The sequence below is a fragment of the Pyrgilauda ruficollis genome, unplaced genomic scaffold (assembly GCF_017590135.1).
Source record: "Pyrgilauda ruficollis isolate IOZ18807 unplaced genomic scaffold, ASM1759013v1 scaffold6, whole genome shotgun sequence".
Classification (NCBI taxonomy): domain Eukaryota; kingdom Metazoa; phylum Chordata; class Aves; order Passeriformes; family Passeridae; genus Pyrgilauda; species Pyrgilauda ruficollis.
In genome coordinates this window covers 7,867,638-7,887,295 of record NW_024527710.1, presented here as the reverse complement: position 1 = coordinate 7,887,295, position 19,658 = coordinate 7,867,638, and the positions used below count along the sequence as shown (strand labels likewise).

Sequence of the window (19,658 nt, the reverse complement as noted above, 5' to 3'; positions counted from 1 at the left end):
CAAATGAAAACCACTTCATCCACATTATAATATAGCCAAACACATCTCTTAACACTTTATGCTTTTTTTATCTTGTCTTGAAACAAGCCATTACTGGTGGGAAGGCTGACACCCACCACAGCAGTAAACTGAGTGTCAACCAAACAACCTTTATCAAATGTAGCTACTCAAGGTCACTATTCCAGCATAAACCCCAAAATAATTATTGGAGTGACTCTAGCCATAGTTCAATTAAGATACCGGAGAAGTAGATTATGTGCATTTTTATATACATATATAGAATACATGTGTATGTATATAAATATGCATGTATAAATATATTAATATACATAAGTATATATCTGTACCCCTATACAGAGAACCAACTTGGATGATACCTGCAGAAACACCTTTCTGGACTCCTCAGTTTAAATCATTCAGCAACCAGCCCATTTAGCTCTCACCTTTGAAATACATTAGAAAACTGCCTTATTTTACTACTGAGTAATTCAGTATCTCTTCTGCTATTCTCTTTCCCTCCAATTCTACTGTTCAGCTACATTACACAGTATCTGAAGCAGTCTCCTCGAAGTTAGGTGTTTAGATGAACAATTAGTTTAGAGAAATCAAACTTTGATCTGCTAAGTCCATGACAACCACCATACAGTTTTCCCCAGAAGGGAGGATTCAAGTTACCAGACTGAACTGTGGGCTTTTAACAGCTCATATCTAGATTTCCAGGCCTACAACAAGGAGTCCACTGGATTTTTCCCTTCTTGAAGTGACAGTTTCTCTGGCACACAAACACATTGCTGTGTTTCCTCAACTGAAAACAAATGAACAAAGAATCCAAATAGTCTGGTGAAAGACTTATGGAAAAAAATAATTTCCACAGGCCCTTCCTGAGATGCATTCTTTCTTTGCTACGAATCATGACAGCTTTTCCCAGTAAAGGCCTCTCCTTTACCTATTCTCTGAATTATTGCCTTCTCTCCAGCATACACAAGCCATCCATCTGGAGTTCTCTCACACTGCCTTCCTTTAAAAGACTACTTCCATTTCTGTGACATAATATCCCTTGTAGAGCTCTCAAAGGGCTGAAAGCAAGACAGTCATCCCTTTGGAACGGTCTTAAAACACATCTATTTATCTCTGCAAACTCAGGGGTTTGGTTTTTTCTAAGTATGACAGAGTCCCAGTGTGAAGATGCCTTTTTCCACAGTGACAAAGGCATTTCACAAACTCTGCGGTGTAAAGTGTCTCCTTACTGATCTGTATGCACCACAGATTATATCTGACTATGGATTCCTAGACACCGACTAGAAGACTTCTAGATTTCTGAAGTAAGCTTCCTAAACCCAGCACACATCCCCACTGCTAAAGCTGAAGCAAGTATCTTTGCTTATCTCAGAAAAAAATAGTTCAGCATTATTCATCAATTATTTACACACTGGAAGCCTTGCATATTCAGCATTCTTTTAAGGGAGAAAGCTACTTATTTTTCAACACTGAGTCTTGTTGCTTTTCCCTTAAATAATCTCAACTTGTATTTATCATCATATAGCATTCAAAATTAGGAACAGTACAGATGAGATCTCACAACAAGCACAGCACCAAGTAGAGCAGAATAATTACCTCCTGTGCCTCACATCTGATGCTTTTGTTACTATTACCCAGAACAGGTTTTGTTTTGGTATCACTGGGTCTTAAGTCTTAGTCTGATCTGCTGTAATACTCAGAATACTCAGCACAGAACTGCTTCATTCCCTGACATGGGATGACAAGCTGATGCCCCTAACACTCAATCCGTTTTTCCCTTACAAATTTTACAGGGCCAGTCTGTTCTACCATCCAAACTATTAATGAAAACACTGAATAAATTTGTAAATTGATCACTGTATTGTGCTTTAACCAAGGAAATAGTTCCTAAGTTTCCAATTTAGAACGTTGTGCAGGGAAAATTCTTCTATTCATTGTTCTTTATCTTTAGTATTTTAAAGAACCTTAAATCAAAGAAAACTAGAAAACTTTAGCAAAAACAAAAAAAAAAACAAAAACTTTAAATAGACTTGAAATCAGACAGTAGCTCACAGGCCAACATCAGCAAGTTACTAATGACTGTCCATAAGCAAGTTAACTTTACCTTAATCAATAATACAAGTCAGCAGTAAGCACTTGATGCATTACAGCGGTAATGTGGTATTAGCTTCAAATTGCTTTATCTACTAACATAAAATCACATTTGCAAATACTTACTGTTAGAGGGCATTTTCTCTAGGGCTGTTATAGATGGCTTTTTAACTAGAATAGCATGAAGTCCTACAAACCAAAATTTTTTTAAACTACATATAAAATTATTCAGAGGAATGTTATGTCAGCATTTTCTTACTTCGGAACTAGAACTGTCAACATCATTGTCTAAAGTTAAAATGGTCAAAAAATATAATTGTATGGGTGTGAGAGCAGTACCACAGCATTACTTCAAAAGTTTTTGTATATATAAAATAAATGAAAAGCATCTACAAAAGCTCCCCCCACCTATTCCACAGTTAATTTTGTTTGGGTTTTTTTTTTTTATTGATCCAGTCTTGAATAATGCTGCTTATTTGGTAACAATATCAGGCAAAAACATGAGCAAGTGTCATTCTGCATTCCAATATGAATCATTCAATAAAGTTTTGCAATATATACATTTTATCCAGCTTCTGACATTAAAGGTCATCATGCCAATGAAATTTTTAAACAATACAATAAAATCCTTCCAATATAAATGCTTACGAATGCAATTCAAGAGACCAGACAATTTAATTTTCTGAAATTTATATCACTCATGTCCATAGTAATTTTACATTTCACACTTCATGCTCTCAAATGTTACCCTAGAGAAGACTAAATCTTTTTGCCACATATACTATTAAAGACACTAGCCAGGTATATAGAGTTACAGGAGACTATAATAAGATGTAAAATTTAGTAGTAATAAGTTATGACATTTGCTGACTAAACCATTATTCAGTCTACACTAATATTTGAGCCACTCAAATACAATAAGTATTTGGATGTTATATAATACCCATTTCATATAATTACAGTGCAAAGTAAGAGACAATTTTTTCCTGAGCATTTAGGAAATGAAAATCCTTTTTCTTTATCTTTGATTACAGTCCATTTAAAATATACTCCTCACATACCTACACTTGTCAAGACTGTACAATTAAGACAGGCAAAAGTTCGTAGATATCAGAAGCCCAATCAGGAACCACGAGGGTTACTGAACATCTCTAAAATTTGTCCCTGTTTTTCAAGTCTAAGGATATAATAGGATTTTGAGTTTTAGCAAAAAATTCAGAAATTACATTTTTCCCATGGACCAAACATTCCAAAATGTACAAACCACATGCCTTCCAAAACAGAGAAACAGTTGCTATTTAAACAAATTGCAATACATATTTCAACTTACTATTCTGTAGTTAATGTAATGCCCAGTGAGCTGTGCCTCCAACAGACATAAGAGAATAAAACTTTTAGGAATGTGTTTTGGGCATTTTGTAAGGAAGCTGGATTCCTTACAAGTTCATCTTTTTCTCAATAGCTACAGACCATGAGTTTCTAATTCAATCTTCTCTTCTGTTTGCAATATATCAGGTTCTACTGGAGGAACAGGTGGTCTGAGTATAATCTCTGGACCTCCACCATAGATTGACTGAAGAAAATTCCATGTTTCTTCTGATATTTGTCCAGAATCTGCACCTGAAAAAAATTTAAGATTTCATTACTATTTAGAATAATTCTTTAATGATTTAAGTCCAAAACAGATACAAAAAGGAAAAAGAAAAAAATCCAAATTAATATTTAAAACTGGAAGAATTCTGATCCAAATTTAACACTGTAACCTTTATTTTTGCTTTATCTTGCACCAGATGCCAAATGCATTTACCTATTTTGTGTTAGTTTCATACTTCTTGATTCTTACAACTACCTGCTCTAAATTATGCAGTAATTGCAGAAAACACATGAAAATAATATCTACCAATCAAGCTGACAGCCAGTAAATCTTGGTACTCAGGGAACAATGATTCATATTATTATAAGGACATGCAGTCACATCAATTACACAGTAAAGTTCAAGGACTCAAGATTCTTGCTTTATCAGAGAAATTAATATTGACAGTAAAGAATAGAAGTATGAGAAGCACAGTGAAATTCCCAGAGACAAAGGACTATTACTAAGATAATAGTCCTTATTTTACTAGGATAACAGCTCCAGCAATGCTCCTGTAGCACTGATGGGTCAGCCTGATTTTGTTCACTGATTAAAGTCTTTGCTTATGGATTCCATTACTCTGGCTAGAGGTCTGTCTCCTGTCTCAAGTCAGCATCCAACAAGCATTTCTGGTTGTTCACAACTTTTACAGTGTCAAAGACAAGATGCATCAGCACATCTCCCCTCTAGGTTTCAATACAAGGATCTGTCTGATACTGAGTGATTTCCTCACATTAACCCACAGAGAGGTCACATTTCTGTTCTACCAGAATAAGCCTCCTCTTCTTTTAGCAAACCAAAACCCTGCTTGACAGCAAATTTCCCCTGATAGCCTTACTAGACATTATTAATTTGTCTTGTTAAGCCTTGTTTCAGCACCCTCATACTTCAAAGAAAGTCAGCACTATAAAATTCTCCTACCTTCTGTACTTCTCTGTCCTCACCACCTGCTGCAGTGCTGCCTACTGTTGTACTTTATCTGTTTAGAGTTTCTAAAGGGGAAGGGTACAAAGAGCTGCACATTTGTTTAGCTATGCTAACTCAACGATGCAAAGCTTCCTCTGGAAGTCATCATGCAGCTCCCATGCCAGTACTAATGATGTTATGCCTCACTTCTCCTCTTTTACCTTTAGGCTCTCAAGAATCAACTCCATCTCTGCAGGCACAGGAGCAGATCTTCACTCACACATCCAGATTGCAACCAGTCAGGTTAAACTGAACAGGCACAGTGAACTCAGGCACTGGATCACAGAAATGTGTAGCACTGGACCCTATTTAGGGCCATTCCCATCTCTTACAACTTAAGAGAAAAATTTTCCAGATCCTATTCATCTTTATTTCTACCCAAGCTCTAATTTGTAGCAATGTAGTTGAAAGTAAACCAATAACTGGCTAATTTGCTTCAATTTTAATTAAATTTCAAATCCATTTAATTAATTAAATCATTAAAATGCACTGAGAAACTCATGAGTGCCAAAATTCATTGTTTTTAACATAAACTCTTGGCATTCTACAATTGGTGAAGTTTATGGTAGATTTATTGGTACATCCAGTGTATGCTGAGGCATTAGGCAAAATTGGGAAAAATCCAGTTAAATAAACGTTAATCTTATTGATGCAGGTTCTTCTTTTAGGCTGAGCTGCAATGAATTAAGCTTCCTAGAAAGTCTAAAGACTTCCTAAAGCAGGTCATATAAGAATGTTTTCCTCTGTATCTATGAATTCCAAATAAATGTATCTAGCATTTAACTCTGAAGAATAATGAAGAAATCTGTATCTTTGCAAAAACTTCTCTAACGTGCAATGTACAGTATCAAATGACTTGCAAAAAAATGAGCAACAGATTTTACATACAGTGGTTCTCTCTCTGTGAGATGTTTTTCTATTCAAATTAGGTTTCAAGATTCAAATAACTACATGCAGATACAGAACAGTCTCCCAGTTTTGTTAAGAAAACCCCCATCAAACTAAGTGATACAAAGCCAAAGCACACTTTCACCATTTTCAAGTTAACTCTGCACCTCCTACACTCTCAACTGCACTTGGATTAGTCTATTGCATACAGTAATTTTTCATTTTAAGAATGTTTACCCAAAAATAGGCACAACATGGATTAATTAGAAACTGCCATTCATTTTATGGTAACAATAAATACTTTTTTAAAAATCATAAATTTTCCAAACTTCCAGCAAATGCATAAATCTGCAGCAATACTGGACACCTACCTTGTTTTAGCACAGCATTGCCACATTTTGTTACTGCAATCTTAGCATTATCAATGGGGCCAGGAGGATCTAGTGCAACAGAAAAATTATTAAAATTGGGAGAGCTGAAAACAAACAGCAGGTTGGAGGTTCTATTTCCAAAGGAAAGGAAAAACAGATCATTTGTTTACTGCTTGTTCTTGTACTGCTTAACAGTACATTCTAAGTTGTTAAAAGCTAATGACATTTTAATTAAGAGCAAGTTTTCCAATGCATTCCTGATTACAGTTAAGTCTTCAAGCAACATAAAACACAAATTAATCCTAATTCTTACCCTTACCAAAGCTGTCCTAGAGCAGACTCTGCCAATATTGTAGAACATTTTATCAGTTTCCATTTTAAAACTTTAGAGGCATCTGAAGTCGGCTAAACTGACATTAGTACAGTTGTTACTGAGCTATCTGAGATGTGATAAGGTCACCTTTCCTCCAGAAGCTGCAGCATCATCTATCCGTTTCCATAACAAAATCCATCCCCCCTTGTACTTAGATCCAATTTTCCTGTTGTCACTAACAGCAAACATCCTGCAAACAAGCAACATTCTTTCCACCACTATCCCATTATCCCAATGCTGTGAATCATTTTACTATGTTCTGTAACCTGGATGTATTTGTAACCTGTCAAACCTGTGTCTTAGATGTTTAAGAGCTTTCATTGCCTTTGCTATCTGTCCTTCCTACAGTTTTCTACCAAAGCAGAAACAAACAACAATACAACAAAAGATTACCTATTTTGAAATGGGGCACAACTTACCACTGTCTTTCCCCTTTACAAAGCCTTCCCACTCTCTGAACCAGTGCATGCTGATGCAGTAAAACGTTGATGGAGATTCTTCTTCTTGGAATGCTCTATTAAGCTACAAGGAAAAAAAATCTGTGTTTTTTTGCCATTTCATTTCTTTAAACTACTGAATTCTTTGAAATGTACTAACACCATACCATTACGCTGTAACAGAACATTTTAAAAAATCACTGACCATAAAAACAGTAAACACTTGACCATAAAACAGAACACCCAAGATGAGATTCTGATGGAGTGGTAGCCTTCATATTAAAAGCTGATTTACTATTTAGTTGAGAAATTACTTTTATTTCCTCAAAACAGCAACAAGTACTTCTTAAGCACAAGTGCTTACTCATCAAACACTAATAAATAATTACTGTGAAGGCTGAACTTTCAAATAGCAAAAGAAGCAGAGATCTTATTTTTGTAAAATAAAATAGTGTTTTGAAAAATTTTTTCCGTAATTTTATGGAAAGTTTTTTTGTGTGAACTGTATCTTCATCTGTGTTTGTTTTCCCTCAAGTATTTTGAGCAGATGGCAGTACAATTCCAAGCAAGGCACAGTGAACACTGGGACTCTTCATGACTTAGAAATCTTTTTACAATGTTATGAAGAAACAAGCACAAAGTCACTTAAACCTTTAAACCATTATCTTTCTAGCTCTGTAATAACACAGCTACACTTCCCCTTTGAAGTAGTCATAAACCTAAAGCATCAACACAACTTCATAAGGTTTCATATAAACTAAATGTTGTAATCATTCCCTAAAGCCATCTTTATAGAGAACAAGAGAATTTTCTGTGTACTAACTAGTAATAATACTTGCACAACAGTGCACATATAATCACTGCTTTTACTGGGAAGATACTGACTGCTAAAGCAAATGGGGTTGACTCAATGTCATTAATAATAATTTCTATCCCATGGTAATCCAGAGTAATGAAAATTCCTAAAAATTTTAGAAAAACATGAAAAAGCTGACAATCTCTGAAGTGTGACTAAAGGACTAACAGAACTGAAAAAACAGAGTCAGTTCTATTTTTCTTCCTTTCATGAGTTGAGATAGTAGAAATGGAACTCCAATGTCTCTGCACTTAATTTCACTGAAAACTTCAAAATACATTTTTGGTTTAAGAACATCAAAATCATTACCTCTAGTAATTTCACCATTCAGACTCAAGCACATAGTCCTCTAACCAGGGAAAACACAGTAGCTCCTTGATATTAATTTTACAGATCCATTACAATGCTAACATATTTACTTCACACTGAATTACTTACTTTTGTTTATGTTTCTAATGCCTTTTCTTCAAAATTAGAACTAATGATTATCATGAAATTTTTCTTGGCACTGTATTATTGCACTTAAATCTTATCAGACTGCACAGAACAGACCACTGGCAGTACATAAAGAACAACTGGTAACATGGCTGTTTCCATACTATAAAAAAGCAATTTAAGAAACACATGAAAAATTTCCTCTAGGTACATTTTCACATAAGCAGTTATCTGGGATTTCACAAGAACATTACTGCTGCCATTAGGAGAGATGGGGTGGTATATAGGTATAGAGATATTTAATAAAGTCCATTTGTTACAGGAATCCCTTGTGCAATTCCAGTAATCCCTTGAGTCTAGTCATGAATGTCAGGTGTTGGCCAGTAGCAGAACAGATAAGTGTTTACTTTTTTACCCGTATAAACATTTCCAATTCATTTTTCCTTCTTTTTTCAATTCTTTCAGACTCTATTTGGCAGGTGTGACAAACATACAGATGGTTAACAGCTGGTCCTCCTCCGTATCTGCAGTAAAAGTAAAAAACCCCAAACAATCAGCCCTGTGGAAAACATCATGTAAGAAAGATCAGTATGAACAGAAGGGTGACACATGCCAGTCACAGTGATCCCAAAAAGCCACAGTTTATTTTCTTAGTAATATTCTGTTCTCCATCCTAAGACCATCTTGCAAGTTCTCACTGCCTCATGCCAGTACAAACCACCTCAAACTCAGCTGCATCAGTAGACTTCAGAAGGAGGAGTTGCTATGGTGAGAACACGTCAGTGAGCAAGTATTGCTCTATATACACCAGGTGTGATTCTACCAAAGGCCTTTAAGAAACAGCCTATGAAAATTCCAGCCAGTTCTGTCTTAAACATGCTCCTCCATCCCACCACAGACTCTTCATCAGCTTTGCTACCTCCCTGACCCCAGCCTCTAAACTTATCTTGTTTTGCTCTTAATAGGTTACTCTTGACCCTTCCCTCAGGTTTTTCTTGTGTGAAATTATATCTGTGGAAGTCTGCAGGGGCACTGCTCCTGAGAAGGCTATTTTTGCACACAGAAAATGGATAATGGAAGAAAAATCCAGTACATAGAGGAAAAGAGAAATGAACTGCAAATACCATTGTTTTTATTTTTTACTTGTGTGCACCAGAACTTTAAAACATCAATAAAAACCTCCCCAAATCCTTAGATGTATTGTTCAGGTGGCAGGAAATTAACAGCTAAAAATATTTAATGCGAGTGCAATACAGAGTGTTGAAAGCCATCAGCAAAGCTCTTCTGCAGCTTTTTGTTACTTTAGAATAAGGCATAGCTTGTAAGACTTCCTCCTTTGTAAGCAAGCACTCAAACCTGACTGACATTAAAGTGTGGGGCACTAATACAGAACACTCAGATATAAGTTATTTTGAAGCAGTACTGGCAGCTGAGGCCATGGATTCGAAGCCAACATAAAAGAAAAGCTGTCTCCAGCCAACAAGAGAACAGGAAGCTGATACAGAGAGCTCTTTCAAAAACCTCTGCAAAGCATACTTTTGCTGACCTACTTTGTGTTATTTCATACATACCATACATGTTTATTGCTTTAATATTGAAGTGCTACCCCAATAACACACTACTCTATGCAGTCCTTCACTTTGCATAAGGAAATGATATAAATTGGCTGTTTGCAGCCCCTTCACTCAGCTGGGTGCCCAGAGGGCTGTCCTTTTCCTGAGCCACTAATTCTAAAGTCTGATGTTGCTGCTTGGCTCTCAAATTGTATCACTGGATTTTTTCCAATTACAGATGGAAACGTACCTGCTATACAGATTGTCCCATATATTTTGAGGTAGCATTACAACGAGGTCCTCTATGAAGTTAGCTTTGTGTGGAGGAACACCTGCAGAATGAACAAACAAACAAACACCCAAACAATGAAAAACCACTTGTGGATTTTAGTGAGGGGAGGAGACTATGTTAGAAGTCCATATATAAATAAAAAGTAGAACCTTTCAATGAATTCAGAGAAATTACATGAAATAAGTTTTACCTAGGCATAATCTATCACTGTATTTAGAGACACCACTGATTTTAGTCTTTTATGAGGCTGAAAAATTTATAAAAAGCCGAAGCAAACTAACTACATGAATGGCTAAAATTAAAGGGCTGGAATCCATTTTACATAATGAGCTCAAAAAGCTTCTTAAGGTATCCAGTTAAAATGTCAGGATGATTAAATATCTTGATTATGCATGTAAACACTAAGAAACTGTCTATTTAAAATTCACTTATTTGCGGCAGACCTTTTGGAATTACTTCAAACAGCATGAATACTTGAGAGCAGAGAAATTTTGAGGAAGGCAGAAATGGAGGGGCTTGCAGAATTAGCAGTGTTGAGTTGAAGCACATGGTAAACAACAGTGGACTATGCAGGAATTCTTTGGAACAGGGAAAATCAAGTACTTGGGCACTTGTACATCAAGAGTCATTTGCTGCAGCCCTGCAGAGGGAAAGCCAAAGGGCTCACAGGTACTCTGCAGATGGCTACAGGGACACAATCATCCTGTGCTAAAATTTTGGTTCAGCAACAGGGGCAGCACCTCCATCTTCCAATCTATTTCAATTGTATTTTTATTAGAAAACAGGTAATACATAGTAATGAGTTCTTGGAATGTTAGCACTCAATTACGGGTATTTCCCCAAATGTGTTTTGTTTACTGCAATGGTTTTTTTGTTGTTGTGTTTTGGGTTTTTTTTTTGTTTTTTTTTAACACGTAGCACAAGTGAAATTTTTATGTTCCTATACAAAATACACAGAATTGATACTTGATTTTCACACTGCTATGCAATGGATACTCTGCATCAGATCAATTTCTTCCAAAGCAGCTTTCAAACCTTCTCACTGCTTATAGCCCCAAGCTAAGAAAATAATTTCAATTTTCAGATGAAAGTATTAAGGATGATGATATAGTGACAGGACTTTTTAAAATGTGAATATATATGTTTAAGAAGCAAGCAGATAAGAGGACTGTTCCTCTTTAAGAATCAAGAAAGTTTATAAACAAAACCAAATGTGCAAAGAAAAAAAAATAGGACAACTTCACACAGTATAATTTCTACTTAGTCAACTACTAAAGTAAGAAAGAATTTACTTTGAATTTATAATTTACCGAAGAAGTCATAAGATGAACTTAGTATAGTCAAATTCCTTTAATTAAAGCTAGTATACACCACTGTTGTAGCTAGAAGTTGACAAATTGTGATGAAATGATAATTCACAGTTACAGTCTCACCTCCATGCATACAGAGAAAGTCATTATTTGAAATTGGTCCCGGCTCTGCAAAAGTCTTGAATTTATTTAACCACTGCCTGGAAACATAGAACTGCAGGAGACTTGGTTCCATCATGTTCAGCAGCCCTGATATCCTCCGTCTCTCTCTCTGCGCTTCTTCACTGCTCTTTCTATTACAGAAACAGAAATCATTAAACAAATACAGAGCCTTGTGTACAGTGCAGATAACATACTTTGTGAAAAGAAAACTCTGCCTGTAAGTAAATTACCTGGGCCTTGTCTGTACCTCCCAGTTTGCACAGCCTAAGAAAACAAACAGCTGGCCTGCAAGACAGAAGCCAACTGTGCTGCAGAGGTGGTGCAGCACCCAAGGGCTGAGCCCATCTGCTCAGTTCCTCTCTGGAGTGTTTGAGATAAAGCTTTGCAAGCTGCACTCCTGGCCAGGTGTTCCTTCCTTACCTTCACAAGTAGGGTTACACAGTAAGCAGGTCAGGAAATTCTCCTACTTTTCCTGTATCCTCCTACTTTTCTCACTGTAAACTGGAAGTAACTCAGCTCTCCCATTTACTGATGGAATAAAATCTCTCTTCTCCAAGCCAGTAGTAGTCTTTTGTGGATATATTCTTTTTTAAACCCACATTTTATGAATGCTATTGCTTTCTTATTTATTTGAATATGTTAACTGACAATCAAAGATTTAGTGTTATTTCTTGGCAATACAGCACAACTTCCAAATTCCTTTTAAAAGGCCCACTAAGTGAGAGTCATAGGCTCCACTTGAACAGTGGCAGGTGGGAGTGCTCCCAATGAAAGTTCAAACATTCTCAGAACACATCTCGTTTTTTATGCAACTCTGACACAATGTATTTTGCAGCTAACTTTTAGTGGAAATTTGATCTTCATACCAGAAATTTGAATTCTGAACATTGAGTTACTTTTATTATCTCAAGCACAAAAGTTCCCTAGACTGAAGATGATAATAACATCAGTTCTCACCTTTCATTTAAATTCTCAGAAAGAGAATAGCCTATAAACAGCATCAAATTAAATGTATAATACAATGGATTAAATTACAACATAGTAAAACCTCTGTTACTCTACATCCCATCCATCTGATAAAGACTTTTGACAATTCCAGTTAGAGCTCTCACAGTTAAAAACGTGTGCAAAACCTCCCTGTGTGCAGAATTTCCTCCCTCTAATTGAAAATAAAGTGTCTAGCTCTTAATTGATGCTTAAAGTTCTCTTACTACGCAGATTTCATTTTCATTTTAACATAAACACTTTAGCACTGACAGAGCAAGTTTAAGGACATAACTGAAGGATTAAGTTTTTGTCCAGCATAGGCTTTTCTCATTGGTCAGATTCTTCCATTATAATTCAGAAAGCTGCCCAATGGCTTAGAAGTTATTTACATACTCATAGGGGTATGATTGTACTTTTGACGTCTTTCTTACCTGTAGAAGAGAACATAAGCTTCTGCATTTTGTACTGTGGATTCTGATACTTCCGTGACACTCTGGTCATCAAATTCATACCACAAGTTATTTAAATTGTTGCGACAATAAGCTATATAATGTCCACCTAGGGTGCAGGAAGCAAGAGGTTTTGATCAAAGAGTGTCTAGAGCTGCCATTTTACTTTGTAACACATGAAAAGGAACTAAGTCGTAAAAAAACCCCCCAAGTCTTAAATGGGAGAAACAGAATCATTATGCAGATATGACTTTGAAATTAACTCATGTCAAACTCAACATCAGCTTTTTTTTTTTAATTTCCATTAGCCAGTGGTGAGTTGAACACTACTTTCAGCACGTTCCTGCACTCTTCAAGCAGCATGCTGTTTAATACACTCCTGAAACAGGACATTCAGAGAAAGATTGTCTGAACAATTTACCCTTGTCACTTCCCGCAACAAACTCTTTTCAAATCTTTGTATGCTTTATAATTGAAAGTAGCACAGATATGGAACAGCTACATGAGATTACAACCATAACTAACTGAGTTTCAAAGACTATTCAGAATATATTTTAAATTATTAGTATTTTTAAACACATATTTAACTGCTAATAAGTAAATAATCAAATATCTGCTAAACTGATTACGCGAAGCATGATTTAGCAGGGACTAAATGGAAGTTGAAAAAACAGCCAGTAAAACCAAAAAAAAGGAAAAAAATTTTAAACAATGGATACTTTGAGAAGTATGAGGGGATAACTTCTGTAAAAATATATATAGTTTCTGGCTTAAACGTTTTCTTTCTCCTATTTTCCAAATCTTATAAGTACTGAAATCATCTAGGCAGAAATAACCTCAACATATAGCAATAAGATGTTTATTCAGCTACTTATCATTCCCTACAAACAGCTGTTACCACCTGTTTTGGGGCTAAATGGCAGTGATCATCCAAAAGAACATATTTTTTAAAAATGACTGGTATATTTGTGGTGCTTTGTAAAAGTTTCCAAATATTAAGCCATACAAAGCATTGACATGAACAACAGTTATGTAGAGCAGCTGATCAACTGGTCATCTACTGGCAACATTATTTGAACTTTTATGATGTTCAATAGTTTTCTTATTTAATATTCCTGGACCTGTTAAATTTTTTCCACCTTCAATTTTATTTAGGTACACCATTTAATTTCAAAGATGTGCTAACTCTTTCAGAGCAAGCCTTGAATCTTCCGGATCTAGGTAAAAATCACAGCATTCATCTTCCACATTCTAATTACCACTGTTTATCTATTTACCCATCAGTATATAGTTATCATCCCTGAAGAAAAGTGCTGATGTACCAACTGCAAAGATAAAACAATCAAGCTCATACTCACTGCTGGCAGTTCCATGGTGGCAGATGACAGACAGGAGATCGTAAGTCACAATTTGAGCTGGACTGTCCTTTGCAAGGAAAGGCTGAAGGTCAAGGCCTTCCAAGGGAAAAGACACATGGGTCCCAATTTTTGTGGAAAACATGAGCTCATGTCTAAATCTTTTGAGATGAATGCACAGGATCTGTAAGAAGGATGGACAGATTCAGTCAAGAACTATACATGCTATTTGATATTAAATACCTAAACTGTGTGCACCATCTTTTGTTTTTATAATTCCCACAAGAATAGTTTTCCCTATGACCTCAAGCACATTCATAAGCTCTGTGTTTTAATCAGCTGTGGCTACTAACATTGATGCAGCACTGAAAAATGTACCTTTTCTCTTTCTCAATGCACATATTGCACAATCTTGTAATGAGGGACACTAATTCCTCCTGATTATTGCAGATAATACATGCTTTGAAGTGCAAGACTGGATTACTTTCTAAATGTAAAGTTACAAATGTTATTGTAGAAAAGCTTTTCAGTCTGGCTGTGGTGTTTAATTCTGTGACCTACAGTATAAACAGTAGTATACATACTAACACAGAATAGAAATATTGTTACTGCCTGCAGATCAACAGTAATAACATAGGGAAATCCCATTCCTGTACTTGTCATGTACAAGATTCATTTTCTTTCAGAGTGAACAACCACATTGTTCACATTCTTAAACAAATGCCAATATGAAGATAGACTTTTATCACACAGCATTATAAACACAATTTACTCCAAGCAACCCATTTACTCTTACCACATTCCTAATCATACAGAAAAAGTGCTTTAAAGTGCATATTGTAACAGTACCTCAGGAAATTTTTGGACTTTGCAGAATTTCACTCCATTTCTTAACCTAAGCAAAGGAAAAACCAAACCAAAACAACCAATAATTAATTCTGAAAAGGTTTTACTTTATTGCACTAAATCAGCAAAAGCCTAAGCTGAACACTGCATTAGTAAACCCAAAATACTTCTGGAATGTAGACTAGACATGGAGCAGCCAAAATGATACAAACAGTGATGGTTCATAAGCCAAGACAATCTGCACTGCTGAAAAATTCAAAACAGCAAGTTACAATCCAGTCCCAACTAGCTAACAGTTTCTCTCAACATAGAGGAAAAAAACTTGAGGCTTCATGAAAGCTGATTATCCAGCAAAAGACAAAAAAAATGAACTAAGTTTACTTCTAATAAATTATCTACAGCACATACAAGAAGGAGTAAGACTCCTGTACCATAAAGGGCTTCAAGTAGTCTTCAGACTACTTCAGTTTCCTGGTTCTTTAGTATTTAAAGCCATAGTTTATTTATTTAACACACCTTAGTGACCTACTGCACATCAAGGGAAAGCTGCTAGTATTAGAGAGGGCTAAGAGCTTTTATTTTGTCAAACAAAACCAATTTACATCTAAATTGGAAGGGCATGATAAAGAATTAAGTACATGTGGTAGGGTCAATTGGTCCTTCCTTGGGAAGTATTCCTTGGGAATACTGAATTTCTGACAGTCAGAACACAGGGTCATATCAAAAGATGAACAGTATTGGGACATACCCAACAGAAATAAAAGTCTCTTGACTAACAGAAACAGTAAAACCTCAAATTAAGACAAAGTAAAACAAAGGTAAAAGCCAGCTTACTTTTTACACCTTCCACAGCTGTACATGTTATCACCTGCAAGCATCAGGGAGAAGAAAACCAGCCATCATTCTCTAAATCCAAACAGTTATCCTTTAAGTGTGTACATTTGATAGAAAAAAGTTTCAAGGGAATTTATCTTTAGGTTGTATTCAATATTTAACTGTTATAATAGTGTTGACATAGCAACTACAGGAGAGGTTCTTAGGTTTTATGTCTTCAACTATGAAGCAGTAGAGTATAATGTGAAGAGATGATGCTATATAATTTAAAAGGGAAATAATTTACTATGTCCAAATTGAGGTTATGAGAATGAATATTAATATAGTGGGTTTGAAATTTTTATGAGCCTTCAGTTGATACAATTTCACTAAACCAAATTTAGACTGACTTGACATTTCTAAAACAGCTTTCATAGGCATTTATCTCAAATACTCAGCTGAATGAGAAGCTTACCTTTCTGAAATGAATGATCCCAAATGAACAAGGACTGACTGTATTACACCTTAACAGGTGGCCTCTGCTTAACTGCATTAAGCTAAGAAGATATTAATCATCTCATTGTGACAGGAGGAAAAAAAAACACAGAAGAAACATGTTTTCAGGTAATTAACCTCTTACCCTTGAGCTCATCTCTGGCGAAAAAGGCAGCAAGACAATCTTGTAAGGTTACAACTGGACCCCAAAACCAGCTAGGAACACATGAGACAACAAACCTGAAACATCATTGACAGAAAAGAAAGAAAACCAACAAATGTTCTGCCAGAAGAGCAGAAACTAGAATTTCAAAATTGATAATTGAATCAAACAAGGTAAATATTATTTACCTTTTGAAGTATTCCATAAAAAAGGCTATCCATCCCTGGGGGGCATATGCTTCTCCACATGACCCTGCCTTGACTAGAGATGTCTGATGACTTGCAGAATGGAGTTTAGCAAGATCTTCCTTACCTGGAATAGGCAAGGACAGATCCTGAAAGGTCTCCAGGGTTACAGACAGCTAAGGAAGAAAATAAATGAAACACAGTGGAGTTAAGCTTCAAGAGAAATGGTAATTAAACTGAATTCTGTAAAGTTCACTAGTAACTACCAAGTCACTGCATAATTGAAAATTCCACTAGGTAGGAAATTAATTACAAAAAAGTACATTAACAATAATTCATTTTCTAAAAAAGAGGAACCAAAAAATAACATTTTAGAATGAACTTGCACATTGTTATTGCTGAAACATTTTTTTTTTTAGGTCATTATTATTTTTCTTCATATCAGTCATACAAAGCACTATGATTTTTGCCTCTGGCTGTGTTTCACAAAATAGTTTCAGAAAGCTTCAGTCCATTGTTTCCACAGTATTTTACTCTTTATTGTATTATCAGGACATTATATTGACCTGATGTAACTGGACTCACTGCAAGGGAGACCCATTTGTGCATTTTGTTGCTCCTGTGCTTCATTTAGTGACACAGTCACAGAGTCAAACATCAAACACATTTTAGAATTTTTTTTTGTTTTTTGGACTTGTTCACCAGATTACCCTGAGGACAACTTCAGAAAGCAGACAATGATTCATATCATTGCAAAAGTTTATGTCTTTACTTAGATTTTTTGAAAGACCTTATTTTGTTAGTCTCAATCTATCTGATAAGACAGTTACAGCACTATATTAGATCACTGTCTTATCTTTTCTTTGAAACGTAAGGTACCTGAGAACTTAGGACAGTTAGCATGTATGCATTAGGATATTCAGAGAATTATTAAGAACTAATGAGACATAAATGAAGTTGAAGAGCAAGCTTCTTTCTTCATCCTCACTGAAAACCAATTCTCAAAATTGTTTTTTTTCAGCTTTGAGTAAATATTCAACTCAATGAATACAAGCTATTCTAAACACAAAGTGCTGGTAGTAGCCACTATTACAATTTGAGAGAACGAGTGTGAAACACCCCAACCTTCTGAGGAAATCTGCCACAAAAGAATATAAAGTCACCAGAGAATGACTGTATTCATAAAGCAGTAAGAAAATAACATCTTAAAATCCAGAACTTGATCTTCTTACCCGATCACAGGTCAAGCACTGGACTGAACTTATTATAGTCCCATCAAATATATCAGAGATAACACTCCTGTACTTCTTGCGCTTCTTCCTTTTTGGTGACGATACTGTCGAAACTGTAAAATGACAAAAGTACAATGCTGCAGGTAAGGCAAAGTACAGTGGATTGTGATTATACTTCAGCTTTGTGTAATATGTTCAGAGCTAAATTATGAGCCAAGCCCTGTTTTCTATTTACTAATTATTTCTTAGGAATTACAAGATCACATTACTGCCATTACAGGCAATTCATGTGTGTTCCTCAAGCCACTGGGGACAACCACCAGAAACATTTGCCTCTGTAAGTAAGACTCAAACTGCCAGTCTTGAAGTCTACAGCCTATTGCTACATGATGGATTTATCTTGGCAGGAATCCTCCAAGGTATAAAAAGGAACATTTTATTTGACACTTAATTTGATCAGATCTTCTTGGGAAGTTTCAACCACGCTGGGCTGAAGAGCAGCATCACAAGGTTACAGTATCACAACACTGATGACAGAGGATTGAAGCAGACTAAAGGTACAACTGGAGTCCAGCCTAACAGCTGCTTATTAAAAAACCCCAGGTCTCTCAACCTCTCGTGGGCAAGCACCAGTGACCGAGCATCTCTTCTGACAGACTCACTTCAGGTTGTCTAAAACCCTCCTGTAATGGTGAACCCAAAACTGGAGACAGTAGCACAGATGCAGCATCAAAGCTGCTGAACAAACAAACCAAGGAGGTCAATGATTTAAGTCTATTAAATCACTGTCATGCAACACCAATGCTAAAGCATTAAAAATATAACACGAATGTTCAGGACTTCTCTGCACAGGCTACTGAATGAAGCAGGATCACAATATTAAAAGTTGTATTAGCTTTTGGTTTGGGTTTGGTGCAATGCCTTAAAAACATGCTCTGAAAGACAAGCTTTGCTTAAAGTAAGCTACTGTTAGACAAATCAGGGAAAATAAAATTACATATTGTTCCTTGTGCCCTAAAGCAGCACTGTCATATATGTAAAGGCAGTAAAAGTCTAAATATTCCAGATGCTCATAAATGCATCCTGCTGCAGTGCCAAAAGAAATACTCAGCACTGCAGGGGCATTAACAACCACGAAGCAACCAGCATTTACAGGTTTATCTACAGTACAATTACACATCACTCCTTAAACCTTAATTGACTGTAATGGTGATTAACTGAACTTCTGCTGAAGAACCAATGAACTTATTCTCTGGAGAGCATTACCTTTGGGGGTACTAACTTCTCATACCTTTCTCTTCTCTCCAAACTGGTGCAATTGAGAAAATTGTCTAAAAATAATATTTTGCCTTCCTAAAATAGAGGCAAATACTATTCATGCTTCAAAAGAATCAGAAGATTATAGAAATACAGGGGATAATCTTGCATGTCCAGCTTACATAACACTCCCTTCTTCCCACCGTAAACGGCTAAAACCCCCTTAGGAACAACCTTGCACTGTTACACAAGACATAAGAAATACAATAAAAACTATAATTCGGAGTAATTCAGTACCAGGAAGGAGACAATAAAGAGCTTCTACCTTTTTTGTGGACTTGTGCCAGTGAAGAGCATGATGGGAATGATTTTGGAGGGCTGTTTGATAAGCGCGTGTTCATCCCTTCAACTGAGGATGGTGTTTGGGCTGCAGATACGTCATTCATGTGAACGTCACTGATGTATTCTGCAATTCAGAGTTGCACAAATTC

General features: G+C 35.9%; 1 protein-coding gene across 4 annotated transcripts in view; it reads right to left on the bottom strand.

Moving 5' to 3' along the window:
• Positions 1-2,532: 2,532 nt before the first annotated feature.
• The window catches only part of USP33 (ubiquitin specific peptidase 33), a 37,213-nt gene continuing 20,087 nt past the window's right edge, over positions 2,533-19,658 (bottom strand). Inside the window, exons 11-24 of one of the 4 annotated variants that reach the window (XM_041483610.1) lie at positions 19,493-19,633; positions 17,911-18,023; positions 16,682-16,854; positions 16,476-16,579; positions 15,857-15,890; positions 15,026-15,071; positions 14,180-14,360; positions 12,804-12,930; positions 11,347-11,516; positions 9,872-9,953; positions 8,484-8,592; positions 6,760-6,862; positions 5,968-6,036; positions 2,533-3,729 (exon numbers count right to left, since the gene is read on the bottom strand). In XM_041483610.1, the coding sequence (XP_041339544.1) occupies positions 3,572-3,729; positions 5,968-6,036; positions 6,760-6,862; positions 8,484-8,592; positions 9,872-9,953; positions 11,347-11,516; positions 12,804-12,930; positions 14,180-14,360; positions 15,026-15,071; positions 15,857-15,890; positions 16,476-16,579; positions 16,682-16,854; positions 17,911-18,023; positions 19,493-19,633 (1,610 nt within the window). In that variant the 3' untranslated portion in view covers positions 2,533-3,571. Of the gene's footprint in view, positions 3,730-5,967; positions 6,037-6,759; positions 6,863-8,483; positions 8,628-9,871; positions 9,954-11,346; positions 11,517-12,803; positions 12,931-14,179; positions 14,361-15,025; positions 15,072-15,856; positions 15,891-16,475; positions 16,580-16,681; positions 16,855-17,910; positions 18,024-19,492; positions 19,634-19,658 lie in introns of those variants that run through there. The other 3 variants (XM_041483612.1, XM_041483613.1, XR_005956473.1) reach the window with 3 other exon arrangements.